At 40.7% G+C, this 13,826-nt stretch overlaps 1 protein-coding gene across 7 annotated transcripts in view; it reads right to left on the reverse strand.

The window, feature by feature from the left end:
- Positions 1 to 5,476: 5,476 nt before the first annotated feature.
- The window catches only part of DDX6 (DEAD-box helicase 6), a 36,013-nt gene continuing 27,663 nt past the window's right edge, over positions 5,477 to 13,826 (reverse strand). For 6 of the 7 annotated variants that reach the window (XM_060104005.1, XM_060104007.1, XM_060104008.1 and 3 more), the window contains exons 12-14: positions 11,761 to 11,862; positions 11,073 to 11,279; positions 5,477 to 10,065 (exon numbers count right to left, since the gene is read on the reverse strand). In XM_060104005.1, the coding sequence (XP_059959988.1) occupies positions 11,104 to 11,279; positions 11,761 to 11,862 (278 nt within the window). In that variant the 3' untranslated portion in view covers positions 5,477 to 10,065; positions 11,073 to 11,103. The remainder of the gene's footprint in view (positions 10,066 to 11,072; positions 11,280 to 11,760; positions 11,863 to 13,826) is intronic. The other variant, XM_060104010.1, reaches the window with a different exon arrangement.

The following is a 13,826-nucleotide window of genomic DNA, read 5'->3' on the forward strand; positions in this document are numbered from 1 at the left end:
AATAAATTTATTTATTTTTGGCTGCATTGGGTCTTCGCTGCTGAGCGCAGGCTTTCTCTAGTTGTGGTGAGCAGGGGCTACTCTTGTTGCGGTGCACGGGCTTCTCGTTGCCGTGGCTTCTCTTGTTGCAGAGCATGGGCTCTAGGCACGCAGGCTCAGTAGCTGTGGCATGAGGACTCTAGAGCGCAGGTTCAGTAGTTGTGGCACATGGGCTTAGTTGCTCTGCGGCATGTGGGATCTTCCCGGACCAGGGATTGAACCTGTGTCCCCTGCATTGGCAGGTGGCTTCTTAACCACTGTGCCGCCAGGGAAGTCCACAGAAGCTGTTTTTCAAAAGGGGAATAGTTTTCTGCAGAGGATAGCATAGCTTTTTGCAAAATCCTAAACGTCTGTGCTGTCATTCACCTACGGGAGCCTGCCAAAAGCTCTATACAAGCATCACTATCTGCCACAGACACTTTGAGATCATTGGATCTGCTGGATCATAAGGCCTAAGTGGCAGAGCAAACTGTACTGCAGCTTGGACCTGCTGCAGAGCCTTCTCTTGTTCTGAGCCATTGTTAAAAAAGACAAAAACTCAGATTTTTCAGCAAACGACTTGAAGTAATACACCCAAATAAAGTGTATATTGCCTTCAAAATGCAAAGAGGCCCACTAGGCATTGTATCTCTTTCTTAGTGGTAGAAGGAGCCAGATGTGGCAATCTGCCCTTTACCTAGAAAGGGATATTGCAACATGCCCCAGTTTATTGAACCCCTAGGATTTCACTGGGGCGGGCAGGTCCATGATTTTTTGGTGGAATCTATTTCCTATCCTCTGGCGTGCTTGAATTTTACCAAAGTATCCAAGGTAGATGCCGTATCCTGCTATAATGTAGTGGGCCAGCGTGATGATAACCTGTAGAATTCAGTGATGATCTGTCTCTGTAGATCAGCTAGAGAGGTAATAGAGCCCTGACACAGACCAATAAAGTGTGTTGCTGGTCCTGCCTGCTGAAAACCAACTATTTCATACAGTCTTTAGAGAAAGAAAGTGTTCACTATATCAGTAGCTGTATACCAGGTGGCAGGGAATGTGTTGATTTGTTCCAGCAAAAAACACACACATCTGGAACAGCAGTTGCAACTGGTATCATCACTTAAATTTATGATAATCCACTGTCATTTCCCACAATCCATTTGTCTCCTGCACAAACCAGATATGTGTGTTGAAGGAAGATGTAGTAGAAACCACCAATCTTTTTTTTTTATTATTATTTATTTATTTTGGCTGCGCCGGGTCTTAGTTGCAGCGTGCGAACTTAGTTGCGGCGTGCATGTGGGATCTAGTTCCCCAACTAGATGCAGGATCGAACCTGGGCCCCCTGCATTGGGAGCGAGGAGTCTCACCCACTGGACCACCAGGGAAGGCCTATAAACCACCAATCTTGCATCTTTTAAATCTTCATTGGTGGAACTAATCTCTGCAGTCTCTTCAGGAATGTGATATTGGTTTTGGTTCACTACTTTGGTAGTTAGAGGCAGTTCTAGTGGCTTCTACGTAGCATTTTCTACCATAATATTATTCCATGGGTCAGGGAACTAATTTGGTGATTTTGCCTGTTTCTGAGGATGTCAATTCTCACTACGCAATCTAGACCTGGGTTTGGGGACCCAATATGTCAACTGTGAGATGGACCCAAGCCAAAACTCCATGGATCACTTGACCTCCATAAGACTTTATTCTGACCTGTAGCATTTTGGGCCCCCAGTAGTCCTCAAAAGTCTAGTTATTCCCTCTTCCCCAATATATAGTCACACTAGCAAATGGTCACAAGTCCTTTTGAGGAAGGCTTCATTTTTATTCAAGAGGCTCTGTGTCAGCTAACTGTCTCGCACCTGGAAACTTCAGAGATCAACAGACTGGCTCAAGTCAGATTCTGTTCATTAGATCCAGAGATCTTCTGTGTATACAAATCAGGTAAAACTTTAGAAGGCTGCCATCTATTTCAGTCCTAGGGACACAGTAACCAATTAGCTAAGGACAAAGCTATCTACAGATAAGGAACCCTCTTCAAAACTCCCAGGGAGGCCTTCTTGTTCTGTTTGTATGTTAATTGCATGTTCATATTTTTAATCTTATGTATGCAGTTGAGGCCTTTTCTTTTTTTTTTTTACCCCATGCCAAAAACAAGTTTTAAAAGGCCTACCACTTTTATGTGTGTGTGTGGTTGGTGGACGAAAGGTACAAGGAAGTTATTATTTTTTTTAATTGAAGTATAGTTGATTTACGATGCTGTGTTTCAGGTATACAGCACAGTGATTCAGTGATACATATATCTATAGATATAGATATGTAGATAGATATACTCTTCCAGACTCTTTTCCCTTAGAGGTTATTACAGAATATTGAGTATAGTTCCCTGTGCTATACAGTAGGTCCTTGTTGGTTATCTATTTTATATACAGTAGTGAGTATATGTTAATCCCATCCTCCTGATTTATCCCTCCCCACCTTTCCCCTTTGGTAACCATAAATTTGTTTTCTATGTCTGTGGGTCTATTTGTTTTGTAAATAAGTTCATTTTTATCTTTTTTTTAGATTCCACATATAAGCATATCGTATGATATTTGTCTTTGTCTGGCTTACTTCACTTAGTATGATAATCTCTAGGTCCTTCCATGCTGCGGCAAATGGCATTCATTCTTTTTTATGGCTGAGTAATATTCCATTGTATATATGTATCACATCTTCTTTATCCATTCATCTGTTGATGGACATTTAGGTTGCTTCCGTGTCTTGGCTATCATAAATAGTGCTGCTATGAACATAGGGGTGCATGTATCTTTTCTAATTATAGTTTTCTCCAGATATATGCCCAGGAGTGGGGTTGCAGGATCATATGGTAATTCTATTTTTAGTTTTTTAAGGAAACTCCATACTGTTCTCCATAGCAGCTGCACCAATTTACACTCGCACCAACAGTGTAGGAGGGTTCCTCTTTCTCCACACCCTCTCCAGCATTTATTATTTGTAGACTTTTTGATGGTGGCCATTCTGACCAGAGTGAGGTGATATCTCATTGTAATTTTGATTTGCATTTCTCTAATAATTAGTGATATTGAGCATTTTTTCATGTGCCTTTTGGCCATCTGTATGTCTTCTTTGGAGAAATATTTAGATTATCTGCCCACTTTTTTTTTTTTGATGTTGGGGGTAGGAGTTTATTAATTAATTTATTTATTTTTGCTGTGCTGGGTGTTCATTTCTGTGCGAGGGCTTTCTCTAGTTATGGCAAGCGGGGGCCACTCTTCATCGCAGTGTGCGGGCCTCTCACTATCGCGGCCTCTCTTGTTGCGGAGCACAGGCTCCAGACACGCAGGCTCAGTAGTTGTGGCTCACGGGCCTAGTTGCTCCGCGGCATGTGGCATCTTCCCAGACCAGGGCTCAAACCCGTGTCCCCTGCATTAGCAGGCAGATTCTCAACCACTGCAACACCAGGGAAGCCCCCTGCCCACTTTTTTTTTTTTTTTTTCCTTTTGCGGTATGCGGGCCTCTCACTGTTGTGGCCTCCCCCGTCGCGGAGCACAGGCTCCGGACGCGCAGGCTCCGGACGCGCAGGCTCAGCGGCCATGGCTCACGGGCCCAGCCGCTCCGCGGCATATGGGATCCTCCCAGACCGGGGCACGAACCCGTATCCCCTGCATCGGCAGGCGGACTCCCAACCACTTGCGCCACCAGGGAGGCCCCACTTTTTGATTGGATTGTTTTTCTGTTGTTGAGTTGTATGAGCTGTATGTATATTTTGGAAATTAACCCCTTGTTGGTCATATCATTTGCAAATATTTTCTCCCAGTCCATAGGTTGTATTATTGCTGATTGTCACAGCCCCTTGATTTCCCTATGCCTCGACCTTTACCTGCACTTAATCCCATGGTACTACCAGTGAAAATCTGAATTGTGATGCCACTGTATACCATGAATTATTCATGTTCCATCCCATCCACCAACCCCCATAAGGAGGTTATCATTGAGCTCATCAAATATAACTAACCCAATCCCAGAATCTCATTTTAAGAGTCTGTTTCCTGGGGCCACTTCTGGTACCAATTACTCTGTCTGGGTCCCAACAAGAAACAGATGGCATAGGAAAATTTGAGGAGAGTTTATTTACATCTGGCCTATTTACAAAAGCATGGGTGTAGGGAAAATCTACCAAGGGGAGAGGATGGTTACCAGAAAATGGAGGGAGACAGACTCAGCAGCAGAGATCTCCAGTTGAGAAACAAAGCAGCTAGAGGCATCTTATGGGAAGGTTAATTAAAGGAATACAAACTCCTCCCTCACTCTTTTTGTAATTTCCTGAGGGGGAATCCCTGGTGAGCAAAGCCAAGTGGGAGCCAGAGAGCCGAGGAAATATTTACATGGTTCATACAGGTCAATCTCTGGAGACAGTAAACTGAGGGAGGGTGGGACAAATCCAGAGGCAGAGAGATAGCTGTATGCTGTTCCGCGATTAGATTAACAGGATAATGGAAATGCACCTAATGAACTAGGAGCAAATAACTGCCCACACAGCATCTACAAGAAAAATTGATCTTCGGCCAGACAGTACACATCCGTTCTTTGCTCCTTAGATGAAAAGGTTGATGGCATGTCTGTCGTCTCCCTACATTTCTTCAGTGTACTGTAGTGAAAGAACTGAATTTACAAATTTCTTGACTGCTGTAGCTTCCTCTATTTTGAAATCAGGTCATGAGTCCTCCAATTTTGTTCTTTTCCAAAACTGTTATGGCGGTTTGCCTTTCCATATGAATTTTAGAATTATCTTGTGGCTATCTTGTCAAAAAGCTTGCTGGGACTGACTGGAAGGAAATACTCTGAACCTACAGATGAAACTGGGGAACTGACAAAAAGAGGTGTCATATTCATGGATTGGAAGACTATGTCTTCAGGCCTGATTTCTCTCATCAGCACATTTTGCAGTTTTCAGCATACATGTCTGGAACATTATTTTGTTATACTGAATGAAGCATTTCTTTTGGGGTGGGGGGTGAGGATGCTGTGTCCAGCTTTGTGTCTGGATTTCTCCAATTATTTAGGTCTTTTGATTTCTTTCATTAGTATTTCTCGGTCTCAGAATACAAATTCCATTCATATTGTTAATTCCTAAGTAATTTTTGTTCAACTTTCTAAAATATCTAAACAATTTCTAGGAGGTGACTGACTACTGGCAGTCCCCCGGACATACTGTGGACCAACATCTCTCTCCTTTCCAACTGATTATCTGTTCTGTGTTTAGGCTATGAAAACAGAGAGAAATGCAAACGGTGGGACAATGAAGGCGGCTGGACAAAGGTGCTCGCCTAATTTATTCAGAGTAGTAGTGCTGAGAATCTTACTGCTTTACCAGAATGTGAGTTAAGTAAAAATGACTTCAAAGCCAAGTATTCCTAAACTGCACAGCCTGATGCTAAAGACACACCACACACACATCTGAAGTTCCAGTGGGCTTTTATTGTGATAAAGTAACAAAAATCAGGATTTTATCAACCAGCTTTTAACTTTATAAACTCAGCAGACACTCTGGTCCATATATGTGTACATACAACATAACACATTCCAACAAAAACAGCCCCACTGGAACATTTGCCAATTAACAGAAAGCCAATTTTCCCTTTCCCCGAATGTTTTCAAAATTGAGTCCCCACTGTTCACTTCTCAGTGGAACTGGTCCCTTGTGGCTAGGGACATTAAAATTCTATCCCATTTTGTACTAAACAAAAATTTTTTTTCAAGTTTTAATTTTGTTTCAAAAAAGGGACTAGCGACTTGGTTTTCTCCAGGGACCCTCCCTCACAACCACTGGGTAAAGTACAGCAGCCTGTACCTTAGCAATCGAACCCTCCCCCTCCCCCCCCCCCCCCCCGGCCCAGTATTGTCTACTGGAGAATTTAAACACACTTCTGTTGGAATCTGTCAGCTACGGAGGGGCAGAATCCAGGTGCCAGGCTAGCGCCCTCTTACCTCATGAACTGTTACAACCTTTGGACACTGAACTCTTTACCCCAAAGATGAGTTTTTAGATCAGAAAGGAGAGTGGGTTTTCTTTGGAAGTTTTAAAAAACTACCTTTAAGGATATAAAGTACAACTATAAGCTCACCGAAGTCCACTTAAATTCACCAAAGGTGACTGACGTCAGCTCCCACGAGGCCAATAATTTTGCTTGACAAAGGTTATTTAGCCAGAAAATGATTCCACAATAACAGCTTAAGAGACACAGAACGTTGAAAAAGGAGCAAATTAAAATAACATGGCTTGGGGCTTCCCTGGTGGCGCAGTGGTTGAGAGTCCGCCTGCTGATGCAGGGGACACGGGTTCGTGCCCCGGTACGGGAAGATCCCACATGCCACAGAACGGCTGCGTCCGTGAGCCATTGCCGCTGAGCCTGCGCGTCCGGAGCCTGTGCTCCGCAATGGGAGAGGCCACGGCAGTGAGAGGCCCGCGTACCGCAAATTTAAAAAAAAAAAATAACATGGCTTAATTCCCAAGAACTTATTTCATCTTTTTGTTACTCATCTATAAGGTCAGGAGTGTGACTAAAGGCAGGTTCTGATGAGGTTATGAGCTTCCAAAGTGTTTCTAAATCCTTAGTGCAGATACCCTCCCTTTTGGGGCAAAGTAACCTCCCTCCCACCCCTATTAAAAAAAAAAAATCAAGTGATCAGAATGAGATGTTTTGATTCCAACAATTTACACTCAAGGCTTTGTGCTGGCAAGTTGTCTGGTTCTAACCCCAAAGCATGATGACCTCTAACACAAAGCACATGGCAAAGGAAAGATGCTCCCATCTCATTCTGAAAACAAATATTGATAACCAATTGCCTCCCCCCTCCCCCCAGTCTTTGGGGCCAACCCATATTATGATGCTGGGACGAACTTGAAAATAATTTAGAGATTATATTTAGGTTTCTCTCTCCCTTCTTCCCATGGAAGATCATTTTAGAATAAACTTATTCCATTCCATTACGAAGGGAAAAGGCAAGAAAGTTTCTCCATCGGAATGCAAGGAAAAGAGAAGGACAGAGGCAGCAAGCTGTGTACAGCCCACAACCCATCACACAACTGTATAACCACTGGTTAGAGCAGGTGCTGAATGTAATTTAAATATTAAAAATAGGGCAAATAGTTTTCATCCAAATAAACCAGTGGAAAAATATTATCATTACTTAAAAGAAACACCCAATACTGCAAGGAACACAAAAACAACTTCCAATAGTAACAATGCTCCTTATTGTAAGGGCGATTAAAAAAAAAAAAAAAAAAAAAAGACTAGGCTTTGACCTAGTCCTTTGAGCATCTTTCCATTTAACAATTCCTATTCGAGACAAGCACCAGAACTGGACAGCTGCCTCTACAAGACTGTGTCCAATAGTGGTGTCCCAGATAGTTTTAAGTGCCACTCCTCATCAGAGGCTGTACTTCAGTAATACTTACAATTTAAAGTCTGTGCTTTTAGAAGGACCCACAGGCATGTGGCACCAGGCAGAGCACAGTCTGAGGATGGCAAAAAAGACTGCGCTGCTTAGTCACCCACACACTCTCTAGCGAGACACAAAATTTCATCTGTGAGCATTCCTTGTTTTTCTTCTATAATGAATGATTCCTCTCATCTCGCCAGAGGTGGGGGAGAAAGAGAGAGCTGCATCAGTACAAGGGCAAGATTTTTGGTCAAAAGTTTATGCCTTTTAAATCCCCTCCCCCCACCCCTCCCTGGAAAAAGGTTACTTCCTTAAGTAGGCCTTGTATTTAGTAACCAACATTGGCTGGATAGACACATGTGGCTTGGCTACCAGATAAATCAGTTATTCTTTTTGGGGTTTGTACTGTGCAGCTCTTGCTACAGTTTTTAAGGAGTTAGGGCTATGTCTGACCAGGAGGCATCTGCAGGATTTTGATCCTCAAGGAATTTTGGGTGAGTCACAATTTTGCTTAGAACTACGCAGAGTCAAAAAGCAACTCTGAATAACTGATTTCTTTTTCCAGATGAGTTAAGCATGAAAGTTTATGCAGGACACATCTTGCAATATTTTAGGGTTTTGGAAAACAATGGCATATGGAAATAAAATTTTTTTAATTTTATTTTTTCCTTTTTCTAAAAAAAAATCCTAGATGCCTCCTAATTGACCTAGTACACTGGGTTAAAAGGGAATTAAAAACATTAAAAAAAAAAAGTTCACTGGTTTTGCTTCATCTCACTCCTTTTGCCTGGACATCAGGCCAAACATCAAGCATGTTGGGAGGGGCACAATTTAAAGCAACACTATTGACTGTAATGCATTTGCCAGCAATTTACAATGCAAAATGACAGATAATTCTTCTCACAAAGCAAGAGGATGGCAAGCAGCTTTCTGTAGCATCAAAGTTAACAGCTCTCAGGGGTTGCCCATTCCTGCAAGTTTATGTATCAAGGTGGGCAGAGGGCAATACACTTACACAGTACAGGAGAAGATCCACAGAAAGTAAGCCCCAGAACTGCTAATCTTACCACAGCTGGTACTGGCTAATATTCTGAAATGCAAATCCATGCTTTATACATATACTGCTCAAAGAAACTGCCACTCAATCAAACTGCCACACTGCAAGGCAAATTATTCTTTGTCCCCTTTTGTTGAGCTTAAAAAGTTTCTCAAACTTTTAAAAGGGGGGGAAGAAACATTGTCAGAGAGAGCGTCTCAAAAATAACATCTTGAATTACAGGTCTCTGAAGCTTCCTTGCTCTCTCCATCAGGCCTCCTCCAAAGGTACTGTATGAGACGAAGTGTGGCAGCAGTGATCCCAGACTTCTGGGTCCCTTTTCCAACAGAGGGTGTCCCTGTAGAGGTCTGCTCTCTACAGTAAGAAGCCAAAGTACTTTTTTAGAATTTAGTGTTGCGGAAAACTGAGCCCCTCTCATCTTAGCTGCTCCCATAATCACTCTAATCCCCTTAATCCCAGCAACCTTCATCCAAAAAAAAAAAAAAATATATATATATATATATATATATATGTATATATATATATGAACCCAGAAAAAAACCTATTTACAAAGTTTACACAAGTATACACACCCAATTTTCTATGGGACACGCTTTGCCACAGAGGAAAGAGGGTCAAAGGCTCTGACATGTCTACACATCAAGTGCCATAACTGCTACTGGAGGCGTATGTAAACCAGTCTTTAGTGTTCTGCTATAGAGCACAAAAGGCTTGTCATATGGCTCCTGCAATGATAGACTGCTCTTTCCTTTGGGAGCGATGATGTTGCATCTACTCAGCCCAGAAGAAATTTTTACTTGGGATTGTTTTTTTTTTTTTAAATACATGTATTTACAGTGCGGATGAACTGCAGTTGCATATCAACTCCTCCACATAAAGAAAAAGAAAATGGTGTTTAACATTACTAATACGTTTCATCTTCCAGCCCTGGGCTTCAGTATCGGGTAGAAAGGGAAGAGAGAGACTTCAACTTGAAACCAAAACAGAAAGACAAAAATTTTAAGAAGAAAGAAAAAAGAAAAAAACAATACTACTGTTGATTCCTTGGGCTGTGTCTAAAAGATGATATTCTGAATGGTCTCATAGCATAAGGCACTTTGCACAAATAAGTAATAAGCTCTTCAGGCTTAAAAAACGGATGAGTAACCAGGGAGAAGTTGAAATGCACTCAAGAGTCAGCTGTTGGAGAATTTTGAAATCGCAGACAAGCTTGTGTTCATCAAGATTCTTCTCTTTTTAGGGTTTCTCCCCTTCTCTTCTTTCTCCTCCTTCCTTGTCCCCATTCCCCAGAAAACATTTTTTAAAAACCAGCCGTTAGTGCAACTAATGTTCAGTCAGCACACAGTGCAAACAAGTGGAACAAAAAAGGTAAATTCCTTTTCAGCTTTTTTCTCTTCACCAATTAAAAAAAAAGAAAAAATGTCTGAGCTCTTTTAAGTCTTCATAGTTCCAAAATAAAAGAAGATGAAAAACCCACAAAGAGAAGAGCATCCCCCCAAAATCGATGTGTCACAGATCCAAACGAGCCTTCTGTAGTTTATCAAAACCTAAAGAAAAAAGAAGCCTAAAATTAATGCCATGAAAGCAATATGAACTAAGATACATAGGTGTTCACAATCCCCATTCCACTGCTCTCTATAACAGCTTCTACTGAGCCTGTCTGCCTACTATAGAATCCACTCAGGATTAAGAAATTTCTGCTATGTATCCCAGAGACAGAATGAAATCCTGAAAGTTCTGGTAACAGGCAGCAGTCTCTATGACAATTAAAAACAAAAAAATTTTTTTTTAAACTGTACATGAACTCAACAGCCTGCCAATGTATTAGCAAACATGGGCTAGTTTTATATTTGTCCAAGGGTTTTGTGTTTGACATTTAAATTAGGATAAAAAGGTTAAAGTGAAGAGAGTAATTTGAAAAATCTAAAAATAGTAACAGGTAGAACGTTCACTGCTGATTTGGAAATTATCAGCTCTCAAATTAAATCAGATTTTCCTTAGAGGAATGTAGGCTGTTTTAGAGGTTTTTCCCTATGTTAAGCCTGGTTTTAAGCATTTCTACCAGAGCCCAACAGTCACCAAAAGATGAGAAACCATCTGCAGGAAACCAGAGCGGGCATTTAAAATAAGACAGTTATCATTATAACCTGATTACACCTTTAGCAATAACATTTTACAGGTAATTTAACATAATTTATTAAGGTTCCCATTAGAAATTAAGAGTGAACACTAACAGAGATGACCGATAAAGGAAAAGAGCAAAAATATTTTCATATTCAAAACTGCTAAGATTCTTTTTTGCTTCCATTATTTTAGAAGCCTGAATTTGTCTTAAGTACTGCTCACATACTACATTACTTAGGAAGACTGTATTCAAGTGAACCGCATTTATGGATTCTCCAATAAGATCACAACTTCAACAGACATACTTCCTGTTTACTGTCATTTATGCCAAGAGGTACTGCATCCTTTATTGCTAATTATATATCATGGAACATCAAATTTCCCCCAGGAAAGAGGACCTTGATTTCCTTTCTTTAAACATTATGCTCACTTTGCTATTTTGTCGGGTACACACATGCTTGTTAAGGTTTCTCATCTTCTACAGGCTCGCTGTGGTATTCTGCCACATACAGGCTCTTGTCAATGTTACTTGGGATAGGTTTGATTTCTGTTCCCAGCTGCTCCTCAATACTTTTCAGGTTGAAGCGATCATCATATGTGATCAAGTTGATGGCTAAGCCAAGATGACCAAAGCGACCTAACAAAAACCAATTTTAATTAATAAAACAGTTAAATATGGGAATCAATGTGCAAGCACTAGTCTGTAAGTGGCAAATCCATACAGGATTTATGTTTTTGTTCAGTGCCATTCTGAGTATATGAACCCATACACACATTACAACTTCAGGTTTCACAGCCTAAAGTAGTACTTCTATTTTACCTTTTTCAAATGAAAACACGGGTGCTCATTTCTGTCAAAAATTGCCAGAATATACATACTAAACAGTACAGTTAGAAAAGTGAGGTTCTCATTTGTGAATCTTAAATTAAGCATAAAGTTACTGTAACTTTTTAAAATAAATGTTCTGGAAGAATTAGAAATTAATTTGATACATCAAACAACTAAATTAGTTTTAATTCACTGTTCTAACTGCTACCACACTCTACAAAGGAACAAAATTTAGTGATTAAACTTCTCAAACAACTTCCACGAAGAACATCTCCTTCCTTTTCCTCACCTGATCTTCCAATACGATGGAGATAGGTCTCTGCCAGCTTTGGGAAGTCAAAGTTTATTACCACATTCACAGCTTGTATATCAATACCTCGGGTAAACAAATCTTAAAAAAAACAAAACAAACACAAAACTCCATTATATCCTTCAATTTGGTGCCATAATACTCTTTAACATATATTTCTAATGTAACCTAAGCTTCATTCACTTCATCAGTAATTCAAAAGCATTTGCAAATTACTGGCATTATCTGTCATGCACATTACCATAAGCAGCTTTCTGCTCAACAAGTTACCTTTTCCCAGTCCTGTAACAAAGTTTTTAAAAAAATGGTCTAAAGTGACTGTGCAAATCAAGGATGACTGATAAGCTATACACTCATAAATGAATCTCAGGAGTATAATTTTCTTCAGTCTATTTCTGAGTATTTAATCCAAGGTTAACAGAGAATTATTTTTGAAAATTTTGTTGTGTAACGTTAGAATACTTCTAAAAAGACATAATCCTCCAGCAGTAATTATTTATGCTTTGTTTAGAATTCATTCATCCCCTTCTGCTAAATGATTTATAACAGGTCTGAGGTAAGCTAATATGCAAGGCTATCCCTTCTAATTCTTTACTAGTCCCACAATTATTATGCTAATTTAGACTTTGAAAAATACAGGTAGAAATAACTATTATAGGCTAATAACTAGGTTTCCCTGCATCTATCAGCTCCACACTTCAAAATAATCCATGGTCAAATATTTCTAAAATACTGCTTTGAATTTGTGACTCGTTATTTTAAATTGCCTCCAGATAAAATTTAAAACTGATATTCAAGGTCCTCCACTCTATACTCTGGTCCTAACATACGTCTCTAACACATCTCAAACCTTCCTCTCCACCAAACTTGTCCACTATACTTCCTTTTTTTTTTTTTTTTTTTTTGCGGTATGTGGGCCTCTCACTGTTGTGGCCTCTCCCATTGCAGAGCACAGGCTCCGGACATGCAGGCTCAGCGGCCATGGCTCACGGGCCCAGCCGCTCCGCGGCATGTGGGATCTTCCTGGACCGGGGCATGAACCCATGTTCCCTGCATCGGCAGGCGGACTCTCAACCACTGCGCCACCAGGGAAGCCCCACTATACTTCTTTAAACGTATCTCCTTAGCCATCTATGGATTACTTTTTATACCAGTCCCCTAACTTAAAATCCCTTCTTCTCCAAGTCTGAAACTCACCTATAGCTTAAATCACAATTTCATCTCTTCTCCGATCACCTCAGCTAGTCACCTTCCCTCTCTTAGGAAAATTTAGGATCATTTACTGTACATACCTCACACTTGCAAATTACCTTTACTCCCTTCTAGATCCAGCCCAATGCCTGTTTTTGTAAATAAAGTTTTACTGCCATGTGGCCATGCCCATTTGTTTATATACTGCCACAAGTTTATAACTTGTAACAGAGAACATATGGTGTGCAAAGTCTAAGGTATTTACTGTATGACACTTCACAGAAAAAGTCTGTAGGCCCTGCCTTAGGTTCTTAATGTTATCTTTTTATCTCTGATTAAACAACTACTCCTTGAAGAGAGGAGTGGTACTTTGCATATATTTATTTATACATTTTATACATAAATGTTATTCAGTACTTATTTAACAACATATTACCCACTGTTCTGAAAAATCAGAAAGAAGCAAGCATCGGCACTTCAAAAACTTATCTGGGGCTTCCCTGGTGGCGCAGTGGTTGAGGATCTGCCTGCCAATGCAGGGGACATGGGTTCGAGCCCTGGTCTGGGAAGATCCCACATGCCGCGGAGCAACTAGGCCCGTGAGCCACAACTACTGAGCCTGTGCTCCGCAACGAGAGGCCGCAACAGTGAGAGGCCTGCGCACCGCGATGAAGAGTGGCCCCTGCTCACCACAACTAGAGAAAGCCCTTGCACAGAAACGAAGACCCAACACAGCCAAAAATAAATTAAAAAAAAAAAAACACAAAACTTATCTGAGGGCAGCCTTGCAAGTAATGCTTAAAAATAAAACCATGTAACCACAGCAGTAATTCATATCAATGTGTGAGTTCTAT

Source organism: Mesoplodon densirostris, chromosome 7 (genome assembly GCF_025265405.1).
Source record: "Mesoplodon densirostris isolate mMesDen1 chromosome 7, mMesDen1 primary haplotype, whole genome shotgun sequence".
NCBI classification, from domain to species: Eukaryota; Metazoa; Chordata; class Mammalia; order Artiodactyla; family Ziphiidae; genus Mesoplodon; species Mesoplodon densirostris.